We start from the raw sequence: 15,151 nt of genomic DNA on the forward strand, positions 1-15,151 counted from the left end.
ATCTAGGTGTTCGTGCAACGCTATCTGTGACGTATTCATAAACGAAGGTTCGTCGTGCTGACCAAAGAACAAAGGAAAGTATGGGTATACAGTTATTTATGTCATTAATATATCGCTGGTCAAATAAGCAAGTGTTCTCATTCCTGTGTGAATGATGCTTGAATACATGTTATGCAGAAGAACTAGATTTTTGTTGAAAAAGGGGGGGGGGGCTCGGCATAAAAGAAAAAGAGGGGTTGTTTTCCATAGGGTAACATACAAAATTGTCACTGGGTCTGACGCATCTTAAGCGTACTGTGTGAATATGAATTGGAATTACTAAAAATTTACTTTAAAAATGCTCCCAAAGTGGGAGGGAGGGGTGGGAGGGAATAATTTAATGTAAAGCAATTCGTACAGGAGGGTACTTAATTGCAAAAAGGGCCTGAAGCAACTCCTCTTTTTCTTTTTTGCGAGAGGTACGGGGATCGGTGCCCCGCACCTCCACCATGTTGTAAGCCCGTTTACCTGGGCTTTGAGAGGTACAGGGTAGTTTCATTTAAACATTTTTAGGTAGAGCTTAATAATGTTTGATGGCTGAACCTGCTCCGTAGGAGGGTAGAGATATGGAAAGTTGGTGTAAAAGGTTATTCACGCTTGTTCATACCTGGTAGATGTGTGTGATGTCTTGTCCTAATGCTTCTCGCAGACCGAATCGTGAAAGTTCCAAGGTTCTATCCAGCGATCCTCAGTTCACCAAGCCAAGCGATCCCTTGCGCCTTGTAGCATGCTAGGCAGCGGTAACTCCGTGTTCCATCGTCGTAGTTAGCAGTGTAACGTGTTGTAAAGTAATCGGACTAGTTATCCATGTAGCGTCGATGAGTGTCAGAATCCAAAGAGCTAGCTCCGGGTAGGAGCTTGCTTTTATCATTACAGGCGTCGAAAGGTTGTTAAACCTTTCGAACGCGGTAGATCCTGTTTAGATCCACGCGTTTGCCTTTCCAGTTCCTGGTTTTTACGGAAGTTACAAGCTAGCGCATTCTTGAGATCGCTCGCTGGTCGGACAAGTTCAGGAAATGAACAAGTGTGAATATTAACATACGAGGTTTTCTCGGTCTAATGGTCTCCATATCTCTACAATATATACAAACTACTCAAACTCTAATAACATTAGGACTGGGAATATACTTTAGTATTATTAGTATAAATCTATGATTTTCCCTACAAATTTCTGAATACTGTCCCCGCGATAGCTGACACCACTTTAGCCGAAGAATATTTTTAAACATTGAAGCCCTGTGATCTAAATTACATTAAGCAAGACAAATTCACACACACTGCACTGGATTATTCGGATCCCACTTTAAACTGTAGGTCCAGTCTCAATTAGCCTTGCTGTGCATAAAGTATTTTAAATACCAAATCAAGTAACCAACCAAATCACACACTGCAAAAAAGAATACTCCACTAAAACCAAATGTCACATGCAATATTTGTAGTGCATGGTTTCCCAGTTGGATTTTTTTAAAGTTCACTTTATGTGTAGATGGGCTATTCAGGACTGGAGCTACAGTTTAAAGTTGGTTCCGAACCACTATGTGGCTCCACCGGGTATCGTACCCGGGACCCCTTGACTGCAAGGCGGCGACGTTACAACTGCGCCATCGGAAAGGCCCTCAGTTTCAAACGAGACAGGATAATTTTCGGTCTCGTCACGATATTAAAGAGGTCTAACACAATCCCTGTGTTCGAACTTTCGTAATTTTGTATATATGCGCGAGGTGAGCTTGAACATAATATGGCCAAAAGTAGACAAGACCAATCCACTATTCTGAGCATTAGTTATGTGCACTATTATTGGTTAACTTTATTGTTTTACCCATTTTCTCCCTTGGATCACATGGCAGGATTGTGTGGCGAATGACGAGGGGATGGGGTGCTTTTATCTTCCCCCTCTCCCCTCCCCCATTCGCGTGACGGTGGTTGCGTGACCGGGATATAATAAACGAACCAGAGACGGAACCAAACAAGGAGCTACACGCATAACGTTGCAGGGAAATTGATGAAACGTCAGACTACAAAGCGGGGCCAATCACGGAGAATATAAAGGAAGAGAAACATCAGAAGTTCCTGTGCTTTTAGACCTTCTCAAGAATATACCTTGCAGCGAGGAGGATCCAGACACTTTCTGATGGAAAGTTTCGAACGGGCGTTGCTGTCAACATTGGTGGGCACAAGAAGGGTTGGTGGGGTAATGACCTCCCCTCCCCTTGATGAGGCATTCCTAAAAAAAAACTTAAAATGCTGGAAAGTATAGGGTCCGGCAATATATATCTACCATTCCCGACGGCCCTGCAGTAGGGATAAAACCGAGCATGCTAGGTGATAGCACGAGGGATGTCATTTCTGCATCAATGGAACGTTGGACCCTTGAACACCATGAGTTTGTATTAGAGGCGTATTTTAAACGTAATTTATGGTACATGGCATGGTAACTGCACAGCACACACTGACTGACTGCGATTTATTTCTCTGGGCTACCTGAAGAATAGAGTTTTTGAACCTAACCTAAGACACCCTGAAGAGAAGAATTAGGGAAGAAGACCAGCAAATTCCACCCACAATGCTGGTTTCTGTAATGGATAATTTTGTTCTTGACTACGTTGAATGAACAACACTGAATGGTGGCTATCTGCCTGATGTGATTTTCAAAAAGCAATACTAAGTGAACAGGGTTGTGTTATTTTCTTACGTATAAATAGCATTAATTATGTCATCTATCAATTATCTTGCTTTACATAAGCTGTATTTTGTTACTACAGAAATATATTAAAATGGTGGATATACATTGCCTGACCCTTTAGAAGTCTGGCTGCTACAAAGAAGACTTGAAATGGGCTGTTGGGGCGCTGGAGCGTGGTACCGATCACACCTCCAATATGGCTGGGGCGGCGGAGTGGTCAGCGTTACCCTGATTAAGGAATGGATTTATCATTTCCTCACCCATTTCATCAGTTCATTATTCATCCACATCATCAAGGTCTCACATCCTATGCAACTTGAAGTCACTGTGCAATGTGCCAACCTTCTTGGCGAAGTGGTTATCACAGCGCGCTACGAAACCAGATTCGAATCCAAGCCTGGGCATGGGAGTTCTTTGTCAGTGTCCGTTTCATCATATCACTCATCCTTTTGTTCGCGAATAGCCAAAAGTAGCAGAAAAGAGAAGTAAAATAAATAAAATGAATCAATTAATCTTCAGGAGATCGATCAGCAGCAGTGGTAGAAGCCGACAAGTTGAGAACTATAAGATAGTCAGTAGGATCAAAGAGATGGTAGAAGATTTTTCTTCACGAGTCCCCATCTAGTAGCAGAAGAGGAATTGGAAGCTAGTGATTGGTGGCAAGAGTGAGTTGGTGGAAGAGTCTTCCTTCTAGGAAGTCAGCATCTTATTAGTAGAGGAAAGCAGAAGTGATAGTAAGAGAGAGTAAGCTTGCGACAAACTCTTCATGAGGTAAGAGCTGATGAATAGTGGCAAGAAAGTGAAGATAATTGTGAGATATTCTTAGGTGGACAGCATCCAGTATACTAGACGAGGAGGAATTATGGTTGGTGAAAAGAGTGAATTCGTGCAATAGTCTTCTTCTAGGAAGTCAGTATCTTATTAGTAGAAGAAGATAGATTGATAGCTGATGGACAGTGGCAAGAGAGAGGGAGATTGTGGGATATTCTTAGGCGTACAGCATCCAGCATACTGAAGAAGAGGAATTGTGCGATGGTGGTTGGTTGATTCGGAAGGTTCTTTACATGAGGTGAATATTTGTTGTAGCAAGATATTGTAAGATTCCGACAAGCTCTTCATGAAGTAAATGACCACTTGACGTTGTAGAATCAAAATAATAATATCACATGATGACAAAGTATACATATTGAGCAGATTAATTTCTTCTTCTAAATCTGTTGGAGCATCACTCAGTAGCCCCTGCAGCTGTACGTAAGAATCGAATTGTAATTTTTTGGCAGCTTCTTCGCAAGATGACGGGGATTGCAGAAATTATTGGTTTTCCTTCCTTATTAGATGATGAGCCAGTAGGAACACTTAGGGAAACCATAAAAGCCATTAGAATTTCAAATTTAATTTCCATTCCTCGTGGAATATTGATCTTTTCCCTGCACCATTACAGTTCTCAATGTTTAAATTCCGTGCGAAATATTTCTTAACTCTCTTCTAAAATATTGGTAAAGAAATTTAAGACCTGTTTCTCTTTATTCCTCTAGGCCATATATGGATTATATAGTGTTTCCTGTATTGAATTTACCAGTCTGTTTCTGTAAAGTCAGACGTGGTTTTAATGTATTGTTTTTATGTTAATTACCAGGTGTATAAGCTTAAATCTGCTGTTTTGTAGTCAGAAAAACACATGGTTTGTTCATAGAAAGCAACAAGAAATTTATTCAAAGTACTTGCCCTCGCGAGCTACACATTTTGCCCATCTCTCGGGCAATTTGTGGATACCACGCCAAAAGAATTCCTTCTCTTTCGAGACAAACCACTCATCAAGCCATTTTCGGACGTCTGCATACGAATCGAAGTGCTGCTCAGCGAGGGCGTGGCCCATCGACGAAAACAGATGGTAGTCGGAAGGGGCCAGGTCTGGTGAATAGGCGGGATGGGGTAGCACCTCCCAGTTGCGTGTCTCCAAGTAGTTTTGGACCAGTCTTGACATGTGTGATGGGGCGTTGTCGTGGAGGAAAATCAGCTTGTCATGTCTTTCTTGATAATCCGGTCTTTTGTCACACAGAGCACGGTGCAATTTGATCAGTTGTTGGTGGTAGCGGTGGGCAGTGACAGTTTCACCAGGTTTCAACAGCTCAAAGTAGACGATGCCCTGTTGATCCCACCAAACACACAGCATCGTCTTCCGGCCGAAGCGATTTGGTCTCGAGGAAGATGTTGATGGTTGGTCGGGATCAACCCACGATTTCTTGCGTTTAGGATTCTCGAAATATATCCACTTTTCATCACCAGTCACAATCCGATGCAGGAAAGACTTTCTTTTTTGTCTGGCAAGCAAGATTTCGCATGTGTTTTGGCGTCTCTCCAGCTGCCGATCGGTCAATTCATGCGGCACCCATTTTCCGATCTTTTGAACCTTTCCCATGGCACGTAGACGCATGGAAATGGCTGCTTGAGTAACACCCAATTGCTCGGCAAGCATCTTTTGCGTTTGGGTATCGTCCTCGTCCAAAAGAGCCTGCAATTGATGGTCCTCAACCTTCCTGGGCCGATTTTCACGCTTCTTGTCGCTCAGGTCAAAATTGCCGTCTTTGAACCGACGAAACCAATCCCTGCACGTTGTTTCCGATACAGCACTGTCACCATAGGCCTCCACAAGCATTCGATGCGATTCGGCAGCCGATTTCTTCAAATGGAAGCAGAAAAGCAGAGCTTCCCGCATATGCTCTTTTTCTGGCACAAAACTAGACATGCTTACCACAGGAACACTGTCTGTTGTTGTCTGCACCTGCTAACGATGTGCACTGATTTGTGTTGGCAGATGTCCAACTCATAAAAACACCAGGTATGGCGTGCTCATGGTAGCTTCATACGCTCACTAACGCCATCTATGAGCAAACAGCAGATTTAAGCTTATACACCTGGTAAAAGATTGAAAGAAACATAAGATGGCGTGGACAAAAATATAAAATTGTGTATGGGTAAGATTATCAATTTTTTTGTTTGAAAATGTTGTAACAAATCCCTTGGTTTCAATTAAATAAAAATTTTGGTCGTTTTTAAGTCCTTCTAGTACAGTCTTGAACACCTCTGGGTTGAAACGATTCTATTGAAAGTCAGTGAGAGACATTACAGCCCAGAAGTGTCCATGACTGTACAACTATTAATAGATGATTCAAGAGAAATATCTGAGATATTCTCTACACTATTTTGATGATAGTCAGTGGCGGCGATTAGGGGGTGAGGGGGCAATTGCCGCCACTTTTGCCCCAGAACTATGCTAAACCTTATCTACAGAGGGAAATATACTGTCTTTGCCCCCCCCCCCCGTTTTGGCACCTTGCCCCCCCTTTGGTTTTGGAACCCAATCGCTGCCACTGATGATAGTTTCTGGTGTCCGATCTGAAAAGAAAATTCTATTGTGTATTGCATGCTCACCGTACAGTCCATTAGATTTTTCTTGCATATATGAACTCTATCTATATTGTTCTGAGTGAAGTTTACAGAGAATTTGAACTATCGGTGCTTTAAGAATCTACCGATTATTGGCCGTTGTTCACCATTCTTTACTCTTTTTAGGAATCGAACCATTATTGCCCATTGTTAACCATTCTTTACTTTTCAAAAATCTACCGAATATTGCCCGTTGTTCACCTTCTTTACTCTTTTTTAAGAATTACCGATTATTGCCCGTTCTTCACCATTCTTTACCCATTTAAAAATCTACCGTTGTTTGCCATACCATTACTCTCGAGTAATTAATGGTTTCTCTGTCATCCACAGGCCAAGTTTCGCAGGATGGTGGAGGACAACAAGCAGCTCGCGTCACGCATCGACGGTGACATCCAGTCTGCACAGGCGGATGTTTCCGTTCTGCGGGCGGAGTTGGCCGACACGAATCGGCGACTGGACCAGCTGGCGTCGAACGGCACGCCCGACAACCAGGACAATCTAAACGACAACCCGCCGGGAACAACGGAACAACAGGAACAGGAGATGGCTCAGGAACAGGAAGAACCTGCCGAGACGCCCACGGAACAACCGACAACAAGCCAAGATCGCAGTGAGTAAAATTTTGTTTAGTCTTCGTGTTGTTGCTGTCGAATTTAGTTTCTCGTTCTACACCCGCGCTGTACATTGTCCGCTGCCTCCCCAACAGCCTGATCTGAACCAAACTTTTGTAAGCTGGTATTTAGTATGTTTTTTCATTTTTCTGTCAGAGAATAGGTTTCACATACAGCTACGTATGCTACTTGATTTTTATCATTACGGAGTTGTCTGTCAAAGAGAAATATACTTATAGGGAAGTACAGTCACTGACACTTCTGGGTTATAACAATCAGTAACTTTCAATGGAATCGTTACAAGCCAGAAGTGTCCATGACTGTACATGGGTGTGTGTTAACCAAGGTCGTCCACATGGTTTCCTTGGTGGGAGGGGGGCCGAGTAAGATTTCATATCTTATCATTCAGTCATATAAACTCATATTTTACTTTATTATTATTATTTTTCATGGAAATTGACTTGAAAATACTTCAAATAGAAACTGGATTCGCCTGGCTTCCTTTCCATAAACATCCATGACTTTGCTGATGAACAGTTTCCGACTTTTGGCCTTCCCACACACCCCCTAGTTGCGACAGTTGCAGGAATAATGTTGGAGGTACAGATAGGTAGCAAGTTCTCTCCAGAATAGATTAGTGACTTTACCCAATTATAATAGACGAGCCGTTTTCCGGCCAGTAAGCGTAAGAGATTTCACTATCTACGATATATATAGGCATTTCAACGTGGACATTTTCCGAAACCAGCATGTGAATCCACACACAGTCCAGACATTGGTTCGTAATCATCATGCGCTTCACCATAAATTGAGAGGGGGGGGGGGGGCAAGTCATTGATATAACATGAATAGTAGAAATAATAGCAATTATTATAATGCTTATGAGTATTATTATAAAATAATAACTATTATCAGTTAATAAAAATAAACCAATTTTATTCTATTTTTATTACTTTTCTGCTCGATTAACCAGATGAGCAAATTTCCAGCACAACTGTTTTTTAATTATTATTCGACATTTCACACCGTTAGGGTACCCAAATGCATAGTTATTCAATTTTGTTATTAACTTTTACACCTCGTTTAAGAAAAAGCTTTTAAAGGCTAGGAGAAATGTTAGTGTACATGTCATAAAACTTTATTTTTGAACTTTTTAAAACCATGAAATTCGGTGTAAATGGTAAAATATGAAAATATAATCTGGTTCCTGTATTTTGCACTCAATGTTTTTTCGATCCAACCCATTTCAAATTTCCAAGAGGGGGGGTGGGGTCGACAGACCGATTCGACCCCACTCTGGACGCCGATTCAGGCACGTAACTAGAAATATATTTCAAGGCGGTCCGAGCCAAGTGTTTCAGGAATAATAACAATAATAATATCAATGTTTATAATTAATACATTAATACAATGAATACATTTATAAATATGTAAATTAATAAATATTGTTATTATTACATGAATAGGTAAATAGACTATAAGAATGGAGATATAACAGTATGTATTCATTGTCTAGTTTACGTGTAGTTAAGATCGCGCAAAATTTGTATAAAACAATTGCCCTGGCAAGGAAATCAATGTCAAGAAATAAATAATTTAATATTTATTGAATAACAAAAAGGATGATAGATGCAGCTGACGAAAAGTAAAGTTCCTGATTAATAATATTTTATGCATAGATAGTAGGGTGCTAATAATACCAAACTCAGGAAATGTGTCAATATTGTTAGTAATTTGATGAAATTTGTTAATGTTCACATTTTCCGCATTTAAGCAAATACGACAATAGACTTAAATTCTAAAATATGATGTGAAATCTACTTATATTTACGTGTGTTAAAATATTCAACTTTTAATACAAAACTGTGTGTGGTGACCTGCAGAAGTGGTACTAATGTAAAATACGCTATGACGTTACTGAAATATTGATTGATATTGTTCAGTATAAGCCATGGCTATTACGTAGTGGTAACGTCGTCGCCTTGTAATCAAGGGGTTCCACGTTCGACACCCAGCGGAGGCACATAGTGGTTGGGATCCCACTTTAAAGTGTATGTTTATCTGTGTACAAAGTAGACTTGCAACAAAACTTCATTAGGAGTCAGTATTGAGTTTATAGCCAAAGATAGGTTAACTACCATGGACGACGAACTAGAAATAGGGTATAGGTTGATAAACACGAATACGCATTCCTTAGTCTGAATACGCTAGCCACGACTCCGAGAAAGCTAGTTTGACATCTTTGATAATAAACAATCAGAATGAAAAAAAAATGTGGTTTAGCATCATTGGTTAACGTTGTGTAAAATAGTTTGTGTTAATTCCAAATAGTTTGCGAGAAATTGGCCTTAGAAGTTGTGCCAAATTGATGCTGTACGTCACGAAAACCGAATGGCCTCTGATTGGATATTCCAGTTATGATGTTCTTGTTCGGCAGTGAACTCTGTCGTCTGCTAAGCGCTCTAGAAGTCCATGCACGAAGGCGTTCCTTGCTCCTCGTGTTTGCAACGCTGAATATTGAAGAGGATTTTCTGTGATTTTCAAAATTAACGTATCGATGATGACATGCGAGAGGTGTACGAAAGCCAATTCCGGCAATCTAACATGTGCAGATGCATTCACGGTAGCTCCATATTTTGCACAACTGATATTGGATGGAGTGGAAGCAACGAGTTAAGTTTTGCAAGGGAAATTTTGACATGGTGTTTACTTTCATCGACAGCTTATTCAAGATCATTTAATATTATTCTGTTGAAAGATTTTTCTCAGTAGCAAGCATGTGTTTGTGTTTGTCTTGTGTAGTAGTTCATCCATTCATATTGGGGGTTAGGCGTAGAGCTGACAACTCTGCACTGTAAAAAGACATGTCAAGAAACAGCAATATAAGGCCATGGATGTTCCCAAGGTAAAATATTCCGGAGGTAAAATAGTCCCCCGTTCGGATCTCCGGGTGGGGACTACTTTGGGAGGTCCCTGGACTAAGAATAAGATCTACATTAGGAATAAGGATATTAAATTAGGCACCTGGAATGTTCTGATCCTTTACCGACCTGGGGCATTTCAGTGTACAGCTAATGAGATAGTTAAGTATAAATTAGATGTAGTAGCTGTCCAGGAAGTTAGGTGGCCAGGAGAAAGGAATTGTAAAACTAAAAATTATTCTTTTTTCTATGGTTGTACTGAAAATCATAATTTTGGAACAGGCTTTTTCATAAATAATAGAATTATCTCGGCTCTTAAAACAGTAGAATTTATTAATGATAGGATATCATATGCAGTTTTACAGGGTAGGTGGTGTAAAATTATTTTAATAAACATACATGTACCAACGGAAGATAAAGATGATAATACTAAAGATGATTTTTATACAGAGTTAGAACAGGTCTTTGATAAATTTTCTCAGTATGATATGAAAATTCTGTTAGGTGACTGTAATGCACAGATTGGCAAAGAAGAGACATTTAAACCCACGATTGGAAAAGAAAGTCTTCATGAATTAAGTAATGATAATGGTATAAGATTGATTAGTTTTGCAACCTCAAAGAATTTAATTGTGAAAAGTACCACTTTTAAACATAAAGATATCCATAAATATACCTGGTCTTCTTCAGATGGTAAAACTCATAATCAGATAGATCATATTCTCATTGATAAGAGAAGGCATACTAGTATAATTGACGTTCGTACACATAGAGGTGCTGACTGTGCCAGTGACCATTATTTAGTAATTGCTAAATTAAGAGAAAGACTCTCAGTGATAAATCATAAGCAACAAAATCTAAAAGTTATAAAATTTGATACAGGAAAGTTTACTGATTAAAGAATTAAGAAAGATTACCAAATTAAACTGTCAAATAGATTTGATGTTTTGCAGGATTTAAATGATGATGAAAATATAAATGAAACAGACGTAAATAAGAATTGGGAGCGCATACGTAATGCAATAGAATCAGCAGCTAAAGAAAGTATAGGATACCATAAACCGAGAAAAAGTAAGCCATGTTTTGATAATGAATGTCATAATCTAATAGAAATAAGAAATCAGGCTAGACTTAGGTGGCTAAATAAATCTGATGATACAAATCTAAACAATTATAATAGAATAAAGCGAGAAGTTAACCGCACGTTTAGAAGTAAAAAAAGAGATTACTTGAAAAGCAAAATTAACGAAATTGAAACAAACAGCAAAAATAAAAATATCAGAGATTTATATAAAGGTGTAAATGAGTTCAGAAAGGGGTGGCAACCTAAAGTAAACTTGATAAAAGATAAAGACGGTGATTTTCTAGCTGACCCAAGCGATATTCTAAATAGATGGAAGAACTACTTTAATGACCTTTTAAATGTCCATGTAGGAGATAAATCAGAAGTAAATGAAGTCCACACAGCAGAACCTTTAGTTCCAGAACCTAACTTGACTGAAGTTAAAGATCCTATTAAAAGGCTAAAGAATAACAAAGCACCTGGCATTGATTTAATATCAGCTGAGTTAATTAAATATGGTGGAAATTCATTAATATGTCAAATTCATAAATTAATTTGTTTAATATGGAATAAAGAAGAAATCCCTCAACAGTGGAAAGAATCCATAATTGTTCCTGTGTTTAAAAAAGGTGATAAAATGAACTGCAATAATTATCGTGGAGTTTCTCTACTCTCAACAACATACAAAATAGTGTCTAACATTCTTTTAACAAGACTTAACACCATACGCTAATGAAATTATAGGTGATTATCAATGTGGATTTAAACATAACAGATCAACTACAGATCAAATTTTTCACATCAGACAGACACTTGAAAAAAAGTGGGAATATAATCAAAATGTCCATCAGCTATTCATTGATTTCAAAAAAGCATATGATTCGGTCAAAAGAGATAAATTATATAATATATTAGTAGAGTTTGGAATACCTAAGAAGCTTGTTAGTATGATAAAAATATGCACCAGTGAAACAGAAAGTAAAATTCGTGTGGGTATTAATATGTCTGACAAATTTACAATTCATGATGGGTTAAAACAAGGAGATGCATTATCTCCATTGCTCTTTAATTTTGCCTTAGAATATGCTGTTAGGAAGGTAAAAGAAACTAAAGAAGGACTAAAATTAAACGAACGGTCTGACTCAGTTGTTAGCATATGCAGATGATGTCGACTTACTGGGGGATGATGTGAATACAATTAAGAATAATGCTAAAATATTTTTCAAAACTGCTAAAGATATAGGTTTGGAAGTTAACAAAGAGAAAACTAAATGTATGCTTACAGGCCGAAACCAAGTGTTAGGTAATAATCAAAATCTAATTATTGATAACAACTCGTTTGAACCAGTTTCCAAATTCAAATACTTAGGAGTAATATTAACAAATGAAAATTATATTAAAGAGGAAATAAAAAGTAGGCTTAATTCATGAAATGCATGTTACTTCTCTCTTCATAAACTTTTGTCTTCTCGTTTAATATCTAAGAAACTAAAAGTTAAAATATACAAAACAGTAATTTTGCCTGTAGTATTATATGGATGTGAAACTTGGTTCCTCACATTGAAAGAGGAACATAAATTGAGAGTATTTGAAAATAAGATCCTTAGGAAAATCTTTGGACCTAAAAGGGATGAGGAGACAGGTGAGTGGAGAAGGTTACATAATTTAGAACTACATAATTTGTATTCATGTCCAGATATTATTAGAATAATTAAATCAGAAGACTTAGGTGGGCAGGCCATGTGGCACGAATGGGAGAGGAAAGAGGAGTTTACAGGATTCTTGTTGGGAAATCTAATGGTAAGAGACCTGTAGGAAGACCAAGACGAAGATGGAGGGACAACGTTGAGATGGACCTAAGGGAAATTGGTAGAGATGGAAAAGGGTATATAGATCTTGCTCAAGATAGGGAAAGATGGAAGGCCTGTGTTGCTGCAGCCATGAACCTTCGGGTTTAAGAAGGCTAGAGAGTTAGTTAGTTAGGTAGTAGAGTGCATGAATCTTTAAGGTACCGTCATGCAAAGCGCGGTATGATCCCAATCTAATCCCTGCTTGCCAGTAAGTTCGGCGGAAAGAAATAACCAAATGCTAAACAAGTATTTTTTTACTATTCAGTTTGTATTTGGTGAGTCTTTCTGGGGGCGGGCCCCCTGTCCCCCTAAATATGTCCTTAAGCCCATGGTAGCCTTCCAAACATATCAGTTGATTACTAGTCACGAGGCATAGCGAGATTAAGCTCCCTCTGCCCTTACCACAGCTCCTAGTTCTATAAAATTCACTTTAACTGCTAGGGCACCTGTTAGGTCCGCCTCAATAGATTCCACGCCATGTTTAATTCATACACAACGTCCGGATACATCCCACCAAAAGCATCTCGCTTTCTCTGAGCCCCCCTGCAGTATGCCATGAATGCAGAATGGCCGGGGCAATTCGCTCCGTCTTCTTTTTTGGGGGGCCGACCCAGTTTCTGCGAGACCGGAGTTGCAGAGCCCTCTATTGAAAAATTGAACGGATGGGGTTAGCAAGTTCTCTTGTAACGCAACGGAAACACCAGAAGAGGATATTAATAGGATCATTCCTCTCTCTCTCTCTCTCTCTCTCTCGGTCTCAACCCTTGAGAATCGTTTCTACCTTGAATACCTGGCGAAATCTTGTTTAGGATTTCATAGTCTTGTACCATCACAAAAAACGCAGTGTTGCCAACTCTATTATAAATTAGATGAATAATGTATAGAACAAACTTTTTAAAAAGTAAACAAGCGAAAGCTTGACGCCCATTGAGACGCGGGATACGCGGCAACAGAATGCAACAGACCCGTTTCCGGCGTCTCAGTGGGCGTTAAACCTTAAGATAACCTGCAAACTTCTGGCACGGAAATTCCGCGCTTTTTTCTGTAGTGGGCGTTACATCATTTGATTTAAATAGAAGCAGACAACAAAAGTTCTGTTGCCGGATATTTCCATTTTTCACCGCGTCTCAGTGGGCGTCAAGCTTAAAGATTTCGATCCAAGGGGAATAGCGCGATCTTATATTCTTGTGTTGGGAATCTGTCGAGCAAGGCCGCGCATAACGGTAAGGAAGGGGAGAAAGCGAGTGGGCGGAAGAAAGCCGTGCCCGATACTGCTGACGGCTGGTAGCTGGAGCCGCTTTTTCACCTCCATTCACTCAGTTCTCTTCTCACGCGTTCATTGGTCGAACCCTCTCAAGTCACTACTTGCGCAAAGAATTGTTTTCGTTCGCTTGCTCTAGAGATTCCCGGGACATAGTGTAGTTGAGTAATGTCTAACCTCCGTGGCTGAGTGGTTAGCAGGGGTCCCGAGTTCGAATCCGGGCCTGGACATGGGTGTCCATTAATCAAATTCATCACTCATCCTTATCTTTCGCAAAAAGCCAAAAGTGGCAGAAAAAAGAAGTAAAATAAATCAATCATATAGCTGAATAATGACTGTTCCAAAGGTACAGTGGTCAAAAGGGATTCATAATAACAAATGATAACACGGCATCCCTTTCTACTGTAGTTTCTGCGAACTTGGTAGCAAGAGTGTTGAGTGATCGACTTACGATAGATATGTCTATCGAAAGTCCAGGGTTCGAGTCCCCGTCTGGCCATGGGGTTTCTGCATGCTATTGAGAAAACTGTTCACTATGAGCGACCTACAAGCGACATGTAAGGCTTGTACATGTAAATGCCTTCGAATACAAGGATGAGAATGAGAAATTTTATTCACAAACTTCATTCCCTGATCGTGTACAAGATGTCAATTGTATGCTTTCGAATGGCATAACCGTAACTTGTAATTTGTTTTCGATTGTAAAGAAAATTGCCTTGCTGGTCTAGAGGTTAGTGTAACTCATGACACCCTTCGGAAGACTTGTGAGGGCGAAGGCTTGATCTAGTCGTGAGGGTGAAGGCGAGGGTAAGGTCGGGTCGTGAGGGTGAGAGAGGTTGATTTAAAATGAACACCTCTGCAAATCACTAAAGATGTAAATTGCGAAAGCTACAGAGAAATGAAGACATTAGCGGAAAACAGGAACAAATTATGTACCCAAAAGGGGTTTGGAATGGGGTCATAACCACCCCCATTTGGCCCAGTATTCCTTACAAAGAGCGTCAAAGGCAGGAAAAGGTTGCAAAAAGAGAACTGACTTCTAAAATAGAAGTATACGGAACGCTCCACTTTCGAAAATCCTGGGCACGCCACTGGATGCAGAAATGCAACAAAGATAGAATAACACAATATAAGCAAGTTCCTTTGGTCCCTACGGGAAACCAAGGATAAAGAGAGGAGAAGAAGGAAATATGAAGTGAGAAGAAAAATACTGCGAGGGGAGGGGGGATAAAATTTCCTAATGGACAAAGAGTTTAAACAAACCAACTTCAGTATT

At 39.6% G+C, this 15,151-nt stretch overlaps 1 protein-coding gene across 8 annotated transcripts in view; it reads left to right on the forward strand.

Moving 5' to 3' along the window:
- The window catches only part of Liprin-gamma (liprin protein kazrin), a 664,640-nt gene that overhangs the window by 557,818 nt on the left and 91,671 nt on the right, over positions 1 to 15,151 (forward strand). For all 8 annotated transcript variants that reach the window (XM_083120283.1, XM_083120288.1, XM_083120289.1 and 5 more), the window contains one exon: positions 6,500 to 6,779. In XM_083120283.1, coding sequence (XP_082976409.1) covers positions 6,500 to 6,779 — 280 coding nt within the window. The remainder of the gene's footprint in view (positions 1 to 6,499; positions 6,780 to 15,151) is intronic.

The sequence above is a fragment of the Lepisma saccharinum genome, chromosome 4 (genome assembly GCF_977018435.1).
Source record: "Lepisma saccharinum chromosome 4, izLepSacc3.1, whole genome shotgun sequence".
NCBI lineage: Eukaryota > Metazoa > Arthropoda > Insecta > Zygentoma > Lepismatidae > Lepisma > Lepisma saccharinum.